Raw genomic sequence first — 21168 nt, 5'->3', positions numbered from 1 at the left:
AAATCTGTTAAATCTGTCGATGAAATCCTCTAGTGCGCACCAGGCCGAAGAAAACAAGTTTCCTCGAAGAAATACCAGCTGCAGCAGTGACCTGCAGATACAGAGTAAACGAGGCCCCTCAACATTAAGCAGCTGCTCTGTTTGCTCTGACTCCTTCTCTCAGAGGTCGACAGCATCACAGTGAATATATTTATCCAACGTGTGCATCAGCAGGTCTGTTCTGTTCTGAGAGAGACTCACACCGACATGCTGAGAGGCCTCGGAGTCATTCCTGACCCGGCTGTGTGATGTCTGAGGTCAGTGAGGGTCAGAGCGGAGTTGTCCTAGCTTTGCATTTTTACATTTTTAATCTCATTAACAACGTTTAAGCTGTTTTCTCTACACACATGTTAAAAATCCTGCAAATATTTCCTGAGCCGTTTTCAGACGTGAACTCTGGAGGAAGTCCGGACCTCGTTGTCAGGACTTTAACGGGAGAGATATTATTAACCACCGACACTTGGTCGCTTGTTGATTTCAATTTTTAATTAATAAGAAAGATTAGAAGAGCAGAATCAGTTCCTGTTTTATCTCACTTCTTTATAAAAAAGCTTTTCTCAAATTATGTCTATTGCTATTATCTGTATCTCTATTATTATTATTTCTATTCTGATAGTTTGTGAGATCTATATTATTTGTTGTAAAGCACTTTGTTACTTGTATTGAAAGGTGCTTTACAAATAAAGGTATTATTAGTGTAATTGTTATGATGATACATCTTGATGCTGCAGGTGCAGCAGGTGTGACAACACGCCCACGTCAGACACTTCGCTGGCTACGAACCAATCAGAGTCAAGTACAGGGAGACTCCGCCCACGTAGGTGATGACGACAGGACGTACGTATGTAAGACAAAATACTTTAGTCCCTAAATTGCAACGTGAAACAGATCTAACAGATCACATGATGGAACAAAGTGGTTCAGGTGTGAAACCCACAGGTCCTACTCACAGCTCCGCTCTGCAGCCAGTGGATAAGAGCCTGGGCCGTCTCTGTTTGTATCTGTGCTCTCACACTGTCTCTCTCCTCCTGGCTGGGTTGGAGCTCCAGGGCGAGTTTCAGGTCCTCGGCCAACTGGACCACCTGCAGCGGGCCGGCGCTCATGGGAGAACCCAGGTCATACATGTTGTGGGAAAAGTCCACGGCTGCTGCTTTGGAACCTGGAGAGGAGACGAGAGGAGAAAGATTATATATATATATAAGTGTAAACTGTAGATCAACTCCAGCAGTTTGAGCTTCGTGGAGCCGTCACCGTGTCACGTGACTGAACCCAACTGGTTCCGATCACTTGTGTCTGCAAAATGTTCAAGAAACCTGCAGCTAAGACCAAAGTCTCGTTCAAGACTTCACCGCCAAGACTAGAAGAAGCCAGACGACGCCTTCAGACGCTGACATGTCATGGCTCAGTTCCTCATAGGAATCAGCAGAGGGCAGCACTGCCAGTGAGAGAAGTCAGGCTGTCTGTGGAATCATGAGCAAGGAGGTGAGCGCCATCACTGAGGAGCCTTGTGGGTGAAGTCTCCGACTACAGCCTGCTGCGCTCAGAGTTTTGTTTGGAGATGCTTCAGGTGGAATCGCTCATTCCATCAGTGCAGAGGAGAGCGTGAAGGAGACAACGTCTGCACGTCTGCCGAAGATCGTCAAGGAACTTTGAGCAACGTCCTTCTCCACAGCGCCACGGCTCCAGATTGTGACTCAAGTCAGGAAGAGATTCCAGCAGGAAACAAAAGTCCAGATCCGATCACTGATGGCGTCTGTGGAATCTCTGCTTCGGACCAAGGCAACGCAAAAAGATGGAAATGATAAATGCTTGGAAATCTTTCATCTGCAAACGTTCCCATCTTCACTAACATCACACGTCACCAGTGGGATGAAGCCATGAACGACTCCTGCTGCAGTGACGAGAGTGTCTGCTCCTAATGGAAGCTTGTACACACACATATGGAGCAGAGTGTCACATTTCCTGGCATCAATGAGCTGGTGGCTCAACAACGATGTCGGCGGCCACATGGACCGTGTGACACGGACGACGTGTGAGGTCGCAGAGGTCAACGAGAACCGGCAGAAACCAGGAGAAGGCTTCACGTCAGTTGGACCGTGGACCGGCTCATCACGGACATTCCACTCACACTTACAACCTAAAATTTGACTCTTTCATTAAATAAACAAATGATTAAGTTTAGTTTCTTCTTTTAATTCCTCATCCATCGTGTTTATTTAAAATTAAAGTCATTCAAAGCATCGTGTTTTGATGCGGTGCCAAAAGTGCCGGGACGCTGACTGACTGTGTATTGATCAACAGATCAATCCGTCCCGTCTGTCCTGCAGCTGTCACGTGTGTCACTATTATAATGTTGGTCGACAACATAAAACCTTAGTTGATATTGTTTCTCACTGTAATAACGTTGGTCGGCTGCAGCCATCAGAGCAGATTTCCTTGCCCTCTCCCCTGTGGCTCTGCCTGAAGGGGACACTTCCAGCGAAGGACACTTCTTATCACTTCATATCACACATGGTGGGACCAAGGGAGGGGAACAGGGCAAAGAGTCACTGCTCAGTCTGCAGTTACATCCACAACAGTCATTAACCAGCGGAGTGCTTCCACTGCTGCTCCCACAACATAACCAGACTCTTGATCACGGAGCCCGACATGACCGACGTATCTGAACTCTGTTGATAAGTGGCTCTAATTTGCTTGTTAGCGATTGGCTGATGCCATCGCAAATGGGATTTTTAATGCACTTTCTCTTTGTGGTCGCTGAGAGCCGGAACAGCACGGTGACGAGCTGCTGATGAGGTCGGCAGGTTCTAGTCAAACAGCAGCGACTTAATACGGTTCGGAACGAAACAGTGGAACCGGGGAACCCTCCGATATTCTCTCCTTTAGGACAGGATGTGAAAAGTTGTAATACGGGGGTTAAAGGTTGGGTTGGTCGCTGTGGTAAACACGACCAATCAGACGATTGGCTTATTGGGGGGTTGGGGCGGGGAATGTGATAAACGTTTCGTCTCTAATAGAATCTCCGGCCGCGGTTACCTGCGATGATGTCATCCATCTGCTCCAGCGCCGCCTCCAGCATGTGACTGGCCTCGGTTTCCATGGTGATGGCGGGAAGCATCAGATCTGGGGTTTGTGTTGTGTTATCCTGCAGAAAGGGAACAAGATAAAATATAAAGATGGCAGCATTCGTATCAGGGATATTTTTGGGCTTGATTTCTGGATTGGGAGGAAGTGGAGACGTATCTTTATTTACATTTTAGTTTGAAAACAATAAAAAAACGATATTAACATCTGCATGTGATTGGCTCGTGTTGCAAACAAGTTTATTCTTCGGGGACTAAACTTGCTGTGCACTCTTTGCCCGCTCCTCCCCTGCACGGCGGCTGCGGATGTTCCAACTCTAATCAAATGAGGATAATGTTTCTCATTTGCTTGGTAACTTCCTTTGGGCTTTGAAAATCTAATACTCAGAAACAAAAGACACAAACGAACGAATAAACCTCGAGAATAAAGACCCGACTTGTTCATGTCGCTGGTAGTTTGAAGTTTTAAACCTCCGTTAGAGTTCATCTCGGGAGACGCTAACCTAGATATTTTTCCATGGAAGCAGTGGGATTCAAAAGGGGAAGAGTGATTGTTGATTATTTAAAAGTATGCATGAGTTCTACAGATGTTATCGGTGCAAAAAAAGTGAAGAGTTTAATTTATTTTGCTCTGGTCTTTGCAACAGATTAAGGTTTTTCTGCAGAGTTTCCAGGATTTTCTCACAGATACTTTATGCCACAGTGTTTTGTACATACATGGATGTAACACGTACATGCACAACCGCTGCAAACAAGCATGAAGTGAACACGCAGCCTGGGGCAGTTACACATTCACATAATGACTCGGGAAAACACCCACACACTTTCTGTATTTCCTCAAAGCAGGCCTGGCTCTCCATCCATCATCTCCGCCCCTGGCTGCCCCTCCGTCTCCTGCCATCCTCGCTTCCTGCCCCGACCTCCCTGCTGTCAGCCCCTCTCTGCCCGGCCCTCATCCCTTCCTCTGTCATCTCTCCTTCAAGGCTCTCATCCCTCCGTCAGGCTGCCACGACGACTTACAGACAAACGGACGTCAACGTGCAGAAATCGCAGCGAAGGGGCGGGAATGTCATCGACTGACGCCTCGAGAGAAGAACCCCCCCCCCCCCCACACACACACACACACACACACATAACCCCCCCACAGAGCAGCCTAATGCTCATCTACATTAACAACAACTTTCACAGCCATGACGACACCGACACCGACAATCTGCACAACACACAGTCAGGGGAATTACAGAAACATGCTGGTGTTACAACATGATTCTCCCACTTTACAACGTGTGTGTCTGTCCCACATGATGCATGTGTGTGTGTGTGTGTGTGTGTTTGTTATTAATCATAAATGGCTCTGTATTATTCCTGTTCAAACGAAGGATGAAAGCACCATTCAGACACATGACAGAGACTGTGTTCAACAGAACGGCACAGTGACGGCCGACCTCCACAGAACAATGCCTTTGTGTGTGTGTGTGTGTGTGTGTGTGTGTGTGTGTGTGTGTGTGTGTGTGTGTGTGTGTGTGTGTGTGTGTGTGTGTGTGTGTGTGTGTGTGTGTGAGAAAGTAAGGAAATAGTGGGTTTTATTTGACTCTGTGTTCTGCACTGTAGGTGCTGATATAGAGATTGTGGAACTGTAACAACACAACAATCCTGTTCACTGTTTCTCATATCCGTGTGTGTGTGTGTGTGCGCGCGCGCGCGTGTGTGTGTGCGTCTCCTTGTGATCTTGGATAAGTCGTTGGAACAGAAATGTCTCATGATGAAACTGATAAGGTTTTCTTTAGCCACGTGATATTTTAGTTCAGTTACACAATTTAACACTGAGTGAAAAAAACACTACACTAAACACTTGAGAGTTCATTCCTGTGTAGGATTAGTTTGTGACACCCACAGTTCGTGGGATCGTCTCCTGATGTTAAAACACTTTGTCCGTGTTCCTTTATTTCTCTTTCACGTCTACGTCGACACACCTTTTTACTCCGGTCCTGAAAAACTAGTTTGTCAGACATGAGGACGTGTGACCTGCTTCCTACGCTGCCTCAGAGCTGACTGCTCATTGTCTCTGAGGGAGACAACTTGTCTTCACCACCGTGAAGACAATCAAACACTTACTCAATTAAACTTCAATTGAATTGAAGACGTCCCGAACATCCGCTCACCTTTTTATTCCTCATTTGTTTTTATTGCCATGTTTATTGTGATTATTATTATAGAATGTGCTACTAAGACTATTAAATAACTATATAAAACCAAACTCATCAGAAACATGAAGACTTGAACATACGTGATAAGAACGACCAACTTTGTCCATCTTAGTCCCGTCCACTATGGATGCCAGCCAGCCACCAGGGGGCGATAAAGATGTTATGGCTTCACCTTTGGGAGCCAATATCAACACAATCTATGATCTTTTCTCTTTTGTGCCAAAACTTAACCACAATGACACCATTAATTAAGTTTAACCATTAATTGGTGCAACCATCAAAGTAAAGGTCCGGTGTTCCTGTCGCCACGTGGCTGATGTCCCAGGTGATGCTGCTCTGGATCATATCAGATAATCAGGATGAATGACTTCCTGTATCTGGGTCATTGACTTTAACGCAGAGCTGAAGGTTGAGAAATTCAAATGCAACGAGATCTGCGAGTGCAAGAATTTAAAAAATGTGTTTCGGTCTGAAACCAGCTCTTTGGGTCTGTCATCCTGTGATTACTCGATGACACATTTCCTGTTCGACAAAGCCCTTCGCTGACAACAAAGCCCGGTGGATCAGCACCTTTCTGCACAGGGTTCCACGCACACACACCGAACACGCACGCCCTACACAAACACCTATTTGAGGGGGATAATCTGCCAAAGAAAAGAGCCTGAAATCCAGAGCTCTGCAGCCGAAGCACATTTAGTTTCAGAAATCCACACTCTTCTCTGGGCGGGTGACAAGCTGACAGCTTTCAGAACAATAACTTCAGATCTGTCAGAGAAAATAAACACGGCTCCAACTTTTAGACACAAAAACAGAGTTTGGGCCTAAAGGTTATAGGTTCAATACTCAAAGCAGCCAGCATCATGAACCAAAACAATTGTAAAGGTGTGACCTTGCTAAATTTATTAAAAACTGAAGCACCAGTGAATAATGTCCCCCTGTGGACAGAAGAGGGAACAAAGAGAATCCATCTTGCAGCTGGGCAGACTTTTTAAGACTTATTGTTTTTGTTTAGGTATCATTTAAGTTTTCTCAGATACCGTTGCTAAATCAATACTTTTAAACATGCTACATGACTATCACAATCCTTGAAATTATGAAAAATGACACGGCTCGAAATGCTCCACTTCACCAACTAGTGGCTGACTTATTCTGATTATCAAACAGGTAAATAATGATGATGGGAGCAGTAAGAATCAGTAAAGCTATCGTCTGTGAGACCAAGCGTCCTGGACGACACTAAAAGACGCATTAGAGCGAAAGGAAACCACAGAAAATGGTAGATTTTTTCCTGTGGTTTCATCACTATGATCGTTACACACTAAGAAGATGTCCTTGCTGGTCCAGCACAGAAAACAAAGCTTTGACAAAGGAAACAATTATTTGCAGCTAAATGTTGGTGAATATTTGGATTTACTGGCAGAGGAAACACTAAACCACATTCGTCAGTGTGACCGTGCAGGGTCATGCAGTTGTTTCAGCGGATGAAGCGGCCGATTGTGGCAGCAGGAGAATTGAGTTTAACTCAGTGAGCTGGCACGTGCACACACAGTCATCGAAGGGGGGGTTTTGCCCCTGCCCCCCAAAATGTCTATGCACGTCCCTGGCAGTGAGTACACGCACAGTCTCGATTCAGAAAATACTTTGGACTAAAGCTTCCACCATTTTGAGCTTTAACACGCACAAGTTGCATGAAACTAGTATCCACAGTCACGACGGCATTTATTAAACCATTACACTTCCAGTGTAACCGCTCATGGACCCACTGCAGTTTCTGCTTTGTCGTGACATTAAGAAGCATGACGTTGTTTTTTTTCTATTTAAAATAAGATTACGGCTCCATGGGTGAGCTTCCCTCTCCTCCGGCTCACACACACATTCGCAGTAACGAGAGAACAGCTATAAAAAGTGTTTTGTCTGTGGGCTCCAGCGGTGGTTATCTCTTCTCTGACTGTGGGTCGTGTGGGATCTGTGAACCGTGGCTGATGCGTAGCTGCTAGTGCAGGAATATATGGTTTAATGTGACTCCCAGCGCTGCACAGTGCTGCTGAACTGCTCTGCTCTTCATTGTCCTATTTAGACCTGCTCAAGTGCATTTGATTCAATTCTGCTCCGACTCTCAAGGAAACATGGCTGTTTTTTTTTATTCCTCCTCTCTCTCTCGTGGACTTCTGCGTTCTTCTCTGAGTTCAGTCCAGTCGACTCCTGCTCTGCTTTCTGCTGTAATCTATTTTGCCCTCGGAGTCAGGTTAATGAACCGTAACACAAAACGACACATGGCTTCCAGTCAATGATCATCATGGGGGGGAACAAACAGCAACGTGAGCAGTCGAACATCACTTCACATCTTCCCTCTCTTCTGAGGTCTCACAGTTAGTTATTATCACGTGGACAGAATGTTCAAGTGTGTCTGAGCCGGAACGAACACGCACGGTGAATGTTGGGTAAACTCCGGTGTGTCAACACACAGACGCGGACAGGGATGACGGTCACTTTCCACCTGCACTGACGTCGGTATCTTCCCTGGAAACTTTCAGGAGGAGCTGTATACGTGAACGCAAACATCCGAGTCAGTCGCTCCCCGGACATTTACCTGAACTTTTCCTGCAGCCCCCTGGTGAAATGTCTGAGTGCTCCCACGTGAGAATACAGCAGAAGCTTATATTTATCACAAAATTAATCATATGAAGTCATAAAAGTGACGACATGAGGGAATCAACAGATGGGAAAATAATGTAGGATCATTTGGTTGTAGTGTGTAATGTAGTAATACATTAACTTTTACAACCGATATCATGAGAGATATGATCCACAGCTTATTTATGTGGTACAACATAACATAATAATACAATAATAACATCAGGAAAGGTTTTAATTATAATTACAAAACTCTAATGCTTTTAATTTAGTGCTGCAGTGAGTTAATGATCGATAGAGTCGATACCCCGTCGATGAATCAACACATATTTTGACCACACACACACACACACACACACACACACACACACACACACACACACACACACACACACACACACACACACACACACACACACACACACACACACACACACACACTTTACCTGGAACCTGAAGGGAGAGTCCAGCACTACAACACGACTCCAGTGTCAGTCAGAGCAGTGTGACTGTGGGGATCATCAGTAGAACAACTCGCCCTGGGTCACTAACAGTTAACAAACCAGGGAAAGATGGAAGCGTGTGGACGTTTGAACGACAGGACTGAAACACATGATGAACCGTACGTGATGCAGTTCAACGCTCTGCGAGAATGTGGTGGAAAACAGAAGCAGAGGGAAGAAGAGATAAAACGTCAAGTGGTGGATTTCCCCCCGAGCTCGTCCAACAAAAGGCAAACAGCCCGAGCAGATAGGAGCCGACAGTGAGAGGATCGATCCACGACACTCAGCCTCTGACTTACTGTAATCAGAGGGAGACACACACAGACACACAACTGGACTCATTTCACCTTCATTTCACCAGCCGCTCAGTCTGTGAAGCTCCAGAGAATAAACACGACGTCTGACATGACTAATTCAGCACAGATAGAAGTTTATGTTCTCAAATGAAGAGCGGCGCTAATATGAATATACACAAGCTGCGAATATTCGGAGCAGACGAGAAGAGGACTCGTACTTTGTGCAGTAAACTCTCTTTTTCTTTTCCTTTACAATCCAAACATCGGATGTAAAATGTCTGATGTCATTTAATTCGTTGACAGTCTTTGGTTTGGTTGTTTTTTTCTCCTGGGTTCAGAGACGACAACGCACCAGTAACAGCTGAAACCTACGAGAAAGAGAAGTTTAAACATGAGCTGCAGTTTCTTTCCCAACTTGCACGACATGAGCAGAAGGTTGAGAACATTATTCCAGCGTGTTCTCGTGTAAACGGAACAAGACGTTCAAGATATGTGCATTTATTACACATGCAAATCCATCTCCTCCAAGAAGGTATGTTCGGTTACGTAAGAGAGTCGAGCTGCAGCGAAACAAGTCTCTGTCTGACGAGAGGTCACGACACAAGTACTTTCACAGGAGCAGAGTCGGGGGTTGAAACGTGTTAAACATTAAACGAGTCGACCTGTCGAGCAGAAAACTGTCGATGTTTTACACAGTGGGAAGAAAAAACTCTGCTGTTAAAATTCCAGCATCACTGAATCTTTGACACGGGTCGATTATCCTGTGAGGGCAGGAAATGATGTGAGGGTGCACGGTTGAGGAGAAAGGCTTAAACATTAACTAAAGTACAAGAGGAAGACACACACTCTCTCACACACACACACACACACACACACACACACACACACACACACACACACACACACACACACACACACACACACACACAAAGACACAGAAAGGTGTGTGTGTGCGTTTGCTGTTCTTCCTCATTTCACTTAGCCTGTTTGGATTAGTGTCACCGGCTAGAGGCCAGACCTGAGCCCCCAAGGCCTCCTGTCACACAGGGTAAATACAACTGTGTGTCTGTCTGTGTGTGTGTGTGTGTGTGTGTGTGTGTGTGTGTGTGTGTGTGTGTGTGTGTGTGTGTGTGTGTGTGTGTGTGTGTGTGTGTGTGTGTGTGTGTGTGTGTGTGTGTGTGTGTGCACATTCCTGCTACCTGGTTGTAGTGTTAGGATGTGAATTAAGGTTCGGTTATGATTGTGGTTATGAGTTACGAGTTGGTTTTGGTTAAAGTTAAGTGTTCGAACGAAGTCAGTGCAGCAGAAATAGTGTGTGTGTGTGTGTGTGTTAGGTTGTGTGTATTTGTGGAGCCAAACCAACAAGAAACACCAGATTCTTCATCAATTGACATCAATGCGACGGGACCACTGACATTTAAGATGAAGAACGTTTAATGCTCCGTCCTTTAGCTCGGCCAGAATCTCTCTCTCTCTCTCTCTCTCTCTCTGCAACAGATAGATTCATAAACTCTGCCTCCTCCGTGTTAGCAGATGGGACGTGGACCAAACTTTAATGCAATAAACCTTATTGGTAAAGAATCTTGATATTGAACAGCAGCTTAAATATCAGCTCTTACAGTTAAAATCCAGTTCTACCTGAAGTGTTCTCACAGGACGTCATCCGTTCACGCTAAAGCAAACAGCAACAGGTCGACAGGTCAGCGAGCGTCTGAAGGTAAAGAAACCTCACGTTTTAAAATCAACTGGAAACTTATTTTATTTCTTAAAACACAAGTGGAAACTGAACGCATTGATTTGTAGACAAACATTTCCACGACTATATTTAGCTTTTCCACCTCAGCACACGAAGAAATGATCGTTAGTTACATGGCAGTGTGTGTGTGTGTGTGTGTTTTTGTGTGTGTGTGTGTGTCTGTGTGTGTCTGTTTACACAGGCATGTGATGACCATGGTGAAATCTCTTTGACAAGCCAACGTTGCGTGGCCTCGACACACAACGTTCACACACAGATGCAGAGCCCCAGTAACAGTCTCACATATAAACAGGTTCCCAACGTCTCAGGTTTTCAAGTTTTGACCTGTTCCTCTTCCTCCTGATGTTTTAAACTGCGTGTTTGACAATGACAGCATTTGTTAAGAGTGAATTAATATCTGGCTACAACGTCTTCACACATAATTCATGGGACCTGACACTAAACAACCTCGTTCAACAAGGACGACGCGTGATGCTTCACATAAAGCTGTAAAGTCATGTTGTTATTTATTAAAACTAATTATATGGGTTGAATCCACATTAGTAAAGTAGGGATTTTACTTTTCCCACACGGGTGGATCCAGGGAAACACAGATATGATTAGCTCCTGTCGAGCTTTTGTCCCGTCACGAGTCACATATTTAAAAATATACTTTATGTATTAATGAAAAGCATCAGAGAGGAGATGTTTACCCTGATGTGACATATATTCCACAGTCAGGCAACGCTAACTTTTTTATACTGTTATAAAGTTGTAAATAATCACCACGTTAATTATACAACGCCGAACCAGTGGTTAATCTAAATAAGGAGGAGATCACGTATCTAATATTACTGGTTGCAAAAGTTAATGCATTACAACATTATCTGACTTCATAATGACGTCATGATGAAATAATTTGTACCGTATGATCATAAATATTTTATCCATCTATGAGAGCTTGTGTCTATAGTCCTACAGGATGCAGAGATACCAGGGAAACAACTTTTTAAACATGCACAATGTTATTTTCTGACTTATTCATGACGTCACTGATCATTTAACATCATATGATGGGAATAATTCTCTGATCAATATCAGTCTCTCTACCGCTGGCGAGGAAAGTTTGTTTCATGTGCAACACAAACTAAAAATCAATTTTTTCAAATGGATTCGTTTCTTCCCTCTGACCCGTGAAAAGAGAACAGAAACACCCGGAACAGGAAGCAGATAAACACTGATCTCAGAGCAGATTTCATTTTCCCATCTCATTCTGAGGCCCCGACTCAGCCTCGGGCAGCGAAACCAGCAGAAACCTCAGAGACCAGTGTCAGCGAGTCAGTGCCGTGAAAAACAACATGTCGACACCACTTAATACACATCCCAGACCAACACAACCTGATGTGACGGCTGACGAGAACCAATCAGCACTTGACTGGGAACGGGGAAAAAAAAACCCATGGGAGGTACAGTGAGTAATGAAGAGGACAATTAGAGAGAGGACTGGTGTTGACGCTGATGAGACAACACCGCAAAGCATCATGGGAGATACAGCCACATTTGCCCGCCAAGACTAACGCTCCCTATCTCACCATATCAAAGCAGTGGCCGCCATGTTGTTATCTGTCCCACCACAGTTTCACAATGAACCGAAACTTTTTCATCCAAGCATCATAATAACACGAGAAAGGAGTGCAGTGATATTAACCGTCCACACAGACAGGGAGACGCCACAAGCCGTGTTCAGACATGACCTGTGGGTAAAATCTGGAGAGTTAACCCAGAGTTTGTCTTTCACACGTGCACAACACAGCAGGAGGTTTTTTATATTTGTTATGACTTCCCAGTGATTAATCCATATTAATTTCCCTTAAGGTGACTTTTGACCTTTGACCTTTGAGCATACAAATCAAAAAAAGTTTATCTAATAGTACAACAGAACATTTGGGGCGAAATTTAAAGAGACAACGTTGAAGCTTTCCTCAGATTTTGTGTTCAGGAGAATGTGACGGATGAATCTCCACCATGACAAACAGGCATAAAAAGAAGTGTCAAAGCCGCAGAGGCGGAGCGACGCTAATATAGAACTAAACAAACTGTATCATAAACATTTTCCCATCGTGCATCAAACAGCATCATCTCCTTTGACCCTCCTGCTTTGTTAAGCTCTTTTCCAAATCCAGCCTCAGTGTCAAACTGAAGATTTGTCGTCTCCAAACCCAAACAGAGTTTTCTCAGGACACAGGACATCATTCATTTATTTTTACTGTCGTACGAGTGAAACTCCTCAGCTGACCTTTCTGTGTAAAATTGTTGGAATGCTCCTTTAAGACCAAACAGAGGCGGCTTTCTTACAGAACAGCTTTTCTCATATAAAGACCACTCTTTGTCATCGAGTTTACGACAACACGAGCGAATCCTTGAGATGCTTCTGCAGAGGAAACGACAACAGCCCGTACGACCTCCTGCTGGAGCCCGAGCGGAGCAAACCAACTGAGACCGTGAATTGTTTGTGCTCCACCAGCTGATTCAGCTCCAAGATTTATGAGCCTCCGTCCAAATTCTAAGAGGAATGACTTTCCCCCCCCGCAGACTAACATCCGTGACGTCACGAGGACCAGAGCAGTGAAGAGCTGCACTTCAGCACCGAGGCTGCAGGAGACTTGGGTTACGCAGCACAAGAGTCACAACCAGCAACAGGTCACGTTACAGGATGATGTTACCGTCACACATCCAGCCTCTGCTTGTGTGACGGTCTTTTTAAAAGGAGCGCAGGTAAACGTGCACAGACACAAAACTACCGTCCTGATAGTGATGCTGTCGTTCAAGACTCAAATGCTGCACCTCTGAAGTTAGACTCATCATGATCAGATCAGTTTTATGACTATGATCTGGAAAGATGTTCATATAACTTAAAGATGTAACTGTGGTTTGATATTTTACAGTTCAACCATAAACTAATAAATAAGTTAAAAGTCCAAATATTTGGAACTTGAATTAAGAAACTCAACTTGCACATCTTTTCTGCATTGTTGATACTTTAAGATAAAAGTTTGCAGATGTGAAAACCTTTTTGACGAAGAAATGTAACTGAGGTTTGATATTTTACAGTTTGACCCTAAACTTGATTAGAAATAACTATAAATCCAAAGAAAAGACAAATGCAAACAAATATTTGGAACTTGAGTTAAGAAATTTAACATAAATTGATATTTTTTCTGCATTTATTCCCATCTGCTGACATAGACGCTGATACAGATGTGTTTGCAAAAGGCTGATATCGGCCGAATCTTAGCAGTCGACCGATAAATCAGTCCGGCTCTTGTCCCGACGTTCCACGACCGAGAGGACTTCTGCTTTTAAGACGACTAATACTTTAAAAAAGTAAAAGCTGATACTAGAAAACGTGTATATTTGACATGCTCTGTCCTCTGACCTCGTTTCTTCTCACCTCTTTCTAACTCAGTTATAACATCCAGCCCTCTTCTCTTCTTCTTCTTCCCTCTTTTCTCAAACTGTCCGTTCCTGCTTTCCACCCCGCTGCCCTCTCCTTCCTTCTCCCCCCCGCTTCTCTTTACCTCCGCTCTCCTCTGTTCCTCCGCTGCTTTGTTTGAGATGCTTCCTGACAAGTCGTGTGTGGATGCACGTGTCTTCTGTGCATCTTCTTTAAAAACTTACATAAAGTATCTTGGATATTAGATCAACGCGGCAAAATGTTTAATGTGAGAACAAATATATTTTCGATATTTTGAAACCGAAACTGAAACCACAATACAAACCTTCACATTCTTGTATCACGATACAGAACAAAACAAGTTTCTTTGGTTGGCTTTTAATTACTTTAATTAATTATTAAATTAATTAATTAACACGATGGAGGATGAATTAAAGGATGAAACCAAACTTAATCATTTGTTCATTTAATGTATATATGTATAATATTTACAAATCTGACAGTAAATGATTCCAGAAGAATCTGAGGTATTTATATTAGAACTTTTTCAGTGTTTGAAGGATTTTCTTCACAGAGGAGAAGAATCTAGTGAATCTGCTGAATCAGCATTCACACCAATCAACTGTTTAACTAAATTATTATTTAAGTTTAGCTCCTGATACAAGCAGAGAGGAGATGAGAGCAAGTGGTTGTGTCGATGACGTATAACAAATATCTCAGGATGACAAAGCGGAGCCACACACACGTAGAAGACACCAACTCAAGAGAGTTTGTGGTGAGGAACCGATTCTCTGGAAACCCCCTGGAGATCATGTCTGAAAACGGCTTTTCAGACAGAGGCTGAAAAGAGGAGCTGCAGCGCCGGACAGTCTGCGGAAAGTTATGTGTTTTCTGAACATTAAAACAATTTAAAGTAATAAAACCTGAATATGAGCAGAATGTGTCTCCTTTAAGTTCCACAACGCATTATTCAGCATTTCCACCGACACAGTGCTTAACTTCCTCACATTAAACCTTTAACTTCACACTGAACTGTCAAATAAATGTGTGGAAAAACTACAAGTGAAAAAAGCCTAATCCATCCCTTCACATCCTCTCTCTTTCTCTCTCTCTCTCTTTTCCAGAATTCAGAAGAAGCTTTTAATCTCTTTCATTCTTTGCCGTTTTCTCTCCGACAGGAATATGACTATGTCCTTTTCTGCTACCTCCTTCTCATTTCCTTCTCCTTCGCCTCACAACGAACCAAAGATAACCTCGAATAAACTCCAGGCATTTTTATGCTATTTTCTCTCTTTCTATCCCCCTATCTTTTCCTCCACTCCCTGGTGAAGGAGAGGATTCTCCCTCGCAGATTAACAGCCTGACTTTGTCTTCCTGGTTTCTGCCCTTCTCCTTCTATCTCATCCCTCTTTTGCAGCCTCTTGACTTTATCTCCCCCCCTGCATCTCTCCTTCTCTTATTCGTCTCCATTTCTGCGTCGCTCCTCCTCGCCATCAGGGATCAGTGGATTACCTCCAGGGAGGGAGCTACAGTAGCGGCGTGATTAGCAGCGGTACTGTATGTGACTGCAGAAAAAAAAGCACCGCTCTCGGTATTACACGAGGGGCTTTGATCACAGGGATCAGTGCCATCCTCTGCTGAGCCAGAGAGAGTGTGTGGGTGTGTGTGTGTGTGTGTGTGTGTGTGCAGGGTGCATGCATGTGTGCAGGGTGTGCACAGAACCAGCGGACTAACAACACTGTCAGAGCAGTTTTCAGGATGTTACAATCACAAGTTTGTTGCAGATGCATCACTTCGGCTCCTGTCTTCATCCCCCCCCCCCCTCTCGTCTCCGACCAAAGCAGCTTTAATCAATTCACCGTCATCAGCGGCAATGGTGCCTTTCAACTCTGTCCCTTTTAAATGAGATGTGCGAGAGAAGAGAGGCAGCGGCCGACAGCATCCAGGGGCAGGAGGCTCCTTCAACTCCTCTCAGGCCGCCTGTGTGTGATGTTGCCGTGCGCGACGCGTGTGCACGTGTGGGCTATAACTTCGGTGCTGGATGCAGCAGATGCTTCAGCAGAGGGGAGCCACACATCAGCCTTGATATTCATCCATTAGCAGCTCAGCAACCCCCCCCCCCCCCCCACCACCACCACCACCACCACCCTCTGCATCTCTCCCTCCTTTACTCGCTCCGTCAGAAGCTGATGATTTGCAATTACACAGCATGTGTCAGTGCAAGTAGACATCATTCAGTGGCTCCGAGCTGACAGCACATGACGGGGCGTGCAGGGAAGCACCAGTGTCACGATGAAAGTACCATGTTTTCTGTCCCGGAGCATGTTGCCTGTACTCGGGCCACATGTGCTGTCATGTGGAAGAAAAACCATCTATCCTGCACATTTTAATTGCATAATAATTACTCCTCTAATCCCATAAATACCTCACAGCTGTTACAGTAATGATAATCTAATAGCATAAGCACTGTAAAGCTACCTATTTAGCATTATTATTATTATTATAATTGTTTCCTATTGTTTGCCTTCAATTCATTATTATCAAACATTTATACTTTGTACTGTATTATCACACTACTTGTCTTGTATATATATATTTACATATTCTTACATTTTTATTAGACTGTCTTTATATTGCACTTTTTTTAATTATCTCTGGGTTATGGTTGTATTATTGTCTTTTACTGTTAATTATGTATTTATGTATTTTATATTTTTGCCTTTCTGCACTTTTTATTTAACTCTATCATATCAAAACCTAGAAATGATTCATACACAGCCACTGAAACTCTGAAAAGCTTCGGGGACTTGTCGATTGTTTGTCTCTAGTTTGAATTAGATTTTCCCTCATTCTCTGATATGAAAACTTTACTATTTTACATTAAACTCTCATATAAATAAAGAGACGTGTTGCAGCAGTGGTTTAAAGTGTGTGAGAGACAAAGATCATCACAGATCACCTCAGATATAAGATCACCAGAGATCACAGATCAGAGATCACCACAGATCACAGTCATCCAAGATCACAGATCATCACAGATCACAGTCATCCAAGATCACAGATCATCACAGATCACCAGAGACCACAGATCCCAGATCATCACAGATCATCACAGATCAGAGATCACCAGAGATCACAGATCATCACAGATCACCAGAGACCACAGATCCCAGATCATCACAGATCACCACAGATCACAGATCACCACAGATCACCACAGATCACAGTCATCCAAGATCACAGTCATCACAGTCATCACAGTCTTCAGCTTCTTGTTCTACTCACCTCAGGTTGTTCTCACATTCAACTCCTCATGAACTCGATCCGAGTCCAAATCCCTTAATTCTGTTGGCGCGAGACACCTCAGCACGCGCACACGCTCCTCGCACACAGTCTGAGAGTCCCACACACACTCACACACACGGGTACACACTCCCTCACACACACACAGTGCAGTGGTCCCTCCGTGTGTTTCCGGCTCAACTGAAGCTCGAGCTGCTTCAACTCAAACATCAGCATGTGACAGCAGCGGTGCGTTCAGGAGCAGCCCGTAAACCTGTAAACCTGTCCACTCGGCTCCCTCACCGCTCAGTTATACAGACCATAATAATCATAAAGACCCTGTGTGATGTTAGATCACACATCAAGATTATAGATTCTAATATAATATGTAATACACTGTATTAGATGACATCATGACAAACTCTTTTGTAAACTTTAATTTCACAAACACCTGAAAGCAACAGGAAACCCCATTAGATAGTCTATTGTGCATATAACACTGTTATATGCACAATAGACTATCTATCTATCTATCTATCTATCTATCTATCTATCTATCTATCTATCTCTCTCTCTATCTATCTATCTATCTATCTATCTATCTATCTATCTATCTATCTATCTATCTATCTATCTCTCTCTCTATCTATCTATCTATCTATCTATCTATCTATCTATCTATCTATCTGTCTATCTATCTATCTATCCATCTATCTGTCTATCTGTCTATCTCTCTATCGACCCATTAGTTCTATAATTTTGATTCAGAGACATAAAACTAAAGTAATTATCTTTTTCTGATTTAATTTATAACCTCCTCATATAGATTCTTCACCTCAGAAGTAGTGAAACTGATCCTTTAATAAAGTAACTGTATGTTCCTCTGTCCACAGGAGTATTGTGGTGATAATACTCTTATACTCAAGTTTTTTCTTGAGTATATTACAGAGGTTTTACATTTTGGTTTAAAATACCACACTTAAGGAAAATTTTAAAAGATTTGGGGTTAGGATTAACACATTTTTACAAAGCAGCACAAACAATGATGCAGAAAATGTATAAAAATGTAATATCAAAACATAACGTAAATATTCAATGATATATAAACTTAAAAAACATTCAACAACCTAGAAATAAAAATGTTCTGATATTTAAATTTTGCATTCTGTGTTGTTTTAATATACACTGACATCTAGTGGCACAAATTAAACTCTGCAATTAACAGCGCCATTGAGTTTAGGCCTTGTGTTCATTTCTGGTGTAACTGGTTTGTTTACTTCTGAACTCTATATTAACCTTTACACAACAATCAAAAAGAGCATTTATATGTATTTCAATTGTCATTATACACATTTTGATTTATGGACCCAGACAATTTTCTTCATGTTGCCGTTGTTTACTTGAAACCGAGAATTCATTCAAATCATTTGGATAAAAGAGGAGCGTCAGCGGCTGAACTGGGGTCAGTGGCTCCTTCAAACTAAACGTTGTATAACATGAGCTGCAGGGCAGAGGGAAGACAAATATGAAGTCAGACCAGACACTTCCAGATGAGCTGGTTTGTCTTTGTGATATCTCTCTACGCATCTTCAACTTAACTGCAAGGAAACGTTTGTTGTCAAATGATCGAATGGAAAATGCCTTCAACAAAAGAAATGTGGTCTTTCAATTGGCACTAATTGCTGTGTGATGCATTTGTCATGATGTGAACATGTAACATGTCTACGTTGCTACTTTAATTTTCACGTAGCAAACTTATTTTGCAATCGGCCGTGTAAGATCAGGTGAAACAAAGAGAATGGTTCATCTACGAGTGAAAAAACACGAGTGAGATAATGATGATTTAAGTGTTTTCTTACTTATCACAATGTCATTTTAATGAGAACACAGAAACAACAACACATCTGCACATTGTGTGGAATCCAGCTGTGCATCGTAACTTCACTGTCTCTCGCTCACAATCAGTAGTTCCCCACTGTGACTAAGTGGAGAAAAGTATTATAATGCATCTTTGAATATGAGTTTTACAGTGACAGGAAACACAGAGGAAACATGACGGCATTACAAATAGCAGAGAGAATAAATATCTATCAGTGTAATTTAAGTTTTAGACTGAAGATGATTAAGTTAGTTTAGTTACGTTTAGTTACGTTTAGTTATGTTTAGTTTAGTTTAGTTTAGTTTAGTTTAGTTTAGTTTAGTTTAGTTTAGTTTAGTTTAGGTTAAACTTTATCGTACACAATGTGATAACTTGTTTTTGACTCCGAAGAAGAAGAAAAAACATAGATTACTAATAAAAACAATTGTTAAAGAAACTGTTAATCTGGAGAAACAGTTACTTACAGTTCAACAGACCCATTAATTTACATAAATAACCTTTACTCAATAATCTAATATTTGAATTACACGATTTCATGTAGACATTTTGTGTGGCTTGTATCGTTTAAAACTCTTTTCCCAGTGTAGCAGTTCAGTTGGAAAATTGTATTACATCACGTATTATAAGCTTATAGAGAAATAAGTGTATACATGCTGTATTTATTTAGTTAGTTTGGTTTGTATGTAAGATGCACATTAATTACACATTTGCAAATTCAGGTTTCCTTGTAAAATCTGGATAAGATGAAAATGATCTGTTACAGCTGAACTCTGTCTCCTTTACATTAATGTGTCTGTTGTTTCTGCACGTGGAGCCGTGCTGGATAAAGCCTGCTGGCAAGGTGGGAAAGTTTCATCAAAACTGTTTGACCTGGTTCTACGATTAAATAACAGAAGCACGTTACTAGACAGCGACACCTACTGCCCAAAGGTTGAAACCACTGCAACTGGGTCAGCCCCTGTAGTGATCTGTTTATATCATCCACTAAACCTGAGGTCAGGCCACAGCCACTTATCACTGAGGAACTACTGCATTTCTGTCAATAGCATCAACACCTGCCTGTGTTTTGCTCTTTAGAAAAATAAAAAGAATGTGTTTTATTGAAAGTGAAAGGACAAGGACACAGCCAAAGCTTTAAATAGAGTTGTGAGGACATGAATGCAGCACACGCCAATGGATGACTGGTTTAATTGTTACAGCTGACATAACAATAGTGTAACTAATGTGATTAAAAGACTGAACAACCACATCCTATTGTAGGAATGAGAGGAATGTAATGATATCATCAGTACATCACAATGTGGAGGTAACACCCACAGCCCTGATTCATCATTAGAGGTGATAATGTGTTCCTGCCAGTGATCTATTTTCTAATTGAACGAACAGACGTGTATGGAGATGATTATTTCTACCATCATCACCGCACATTATCATTTTGATCTAATGCTGCAGGGCAAGGCAGGTGAATTCCTGACCCAATTAAATCTACCAGGAAAATCTTAAAGGTCCACAGGTTCCAGCACAACGTCACACAAAACTTATACCAAGATTGTTTTTAGCATTATTAACTTTATTTGACAGTGAGAGTGAAGAGGCCGGCAGGAAACATGAGGAGAGAGAGAAGGGCTGTGACATCCCACTGTAGCTGGAACTGAAACATGGACGTTAGATCGTGGCACAGCCTCCGGGATGATCCTCTAAAGTATAGTTAAAGTTTCTCTGTCTTGTTCCACAGTCTGAATACACAACATTACACAGCCAGAAACTTCCCTGGAGCCCAAACCTTAGAGGCCTTGAGATCCCACACATGGTCCATGCATGTGATGCAGAGCCAGAGCCTAATAAAACGACAGCTGATAAATTTACATGAGTGATGACATAATAACATATAATAAATTACTTTAAAAAAAAATCTCAAATGGAAAATACATATTATGAATATCTTTAGGTTTGTGAAAACATATTGTAATGATTATTTTCTAAATTTAAATGTATAAATCCTGAGGGGAAATTCTTATGCCAGCTTGCTGTAATATTACAGTATCAACAATTTATA

General features: G+C 42.5%; 1 protein-coding gene and 1 long non-coding RNA gene across 14 annotated transcripts in view; one reads left to right on the top strand and one right to left on the bottom strand.

Moving 5' to 3' along the window:
* Positions 1-10681, top strand: part of LOC117762981 — a 16653-nt gene extending 5972 nt beyond the window's left edge. Inside the window, exon 3 of the long non-coding RNA XR_004614098.1 lies at positions 10639-10681. This is a non-coding gene — a long non-coding RNA (uncharacterized LOC117762981). The remainder of the gene's footprint in view (positions 1-10638) is intronic.
* The window catches only part of ppfibp2b (PPFIA binding protein 2b), a 56561-nt gene extending 39119 nt beyond the window's left edge, over positions 1-17442 (bottom strand). For 12 of the 13 annotated variants that reach the window (XM_034587738.1, XM_034587739.1, XM_034587742.1 and 9 more), the window contains exons 1-3: positions 17237-17442; positions 3076-3184; positions 990-1198 (exon numbers count right to left, since the gene is read on the bottom strand). In XM_034587738.1, coding sequence (XP_034443629.1) covers positions 990-1198; positions 3076-3157 — 291 coding nt within the window. In that variant the 5' untranslated portion in view covers positions 3158-3184; positions 17237-17442. The remainder of the gene's footprint in view (positions 1-989; positions 1199-3075; positions 3185-17236) is intronic. The other variant, XM_034587756.1, reaches the window with a different exon arrangement.
* Between the last annotated feature and the right edge of the window lie 3726 nt (positions 17443-21168).

The sequence above is a fragment of the Hippoglossus hippoglossus genome, chromosome 6, assembly GCF_009819705.1.
Source record: "Hippoglossus hippoglossus isolate fHipHip1 chromosome 6, fHipHip1.pri, whole genome shotgun sequence".
NCBI lineage: Eukaryota > Metazoa > Chordata > Actinopteri > Pleuronectiformes > Pleuronectidae > Hippoglossus > Hippoglossus hippoglossus.
The sequence above is the reverse complement of the archived record's forward strand: the minus strand, read 5'-3'. Positions and strand labels throughout refer to the sequence as shown.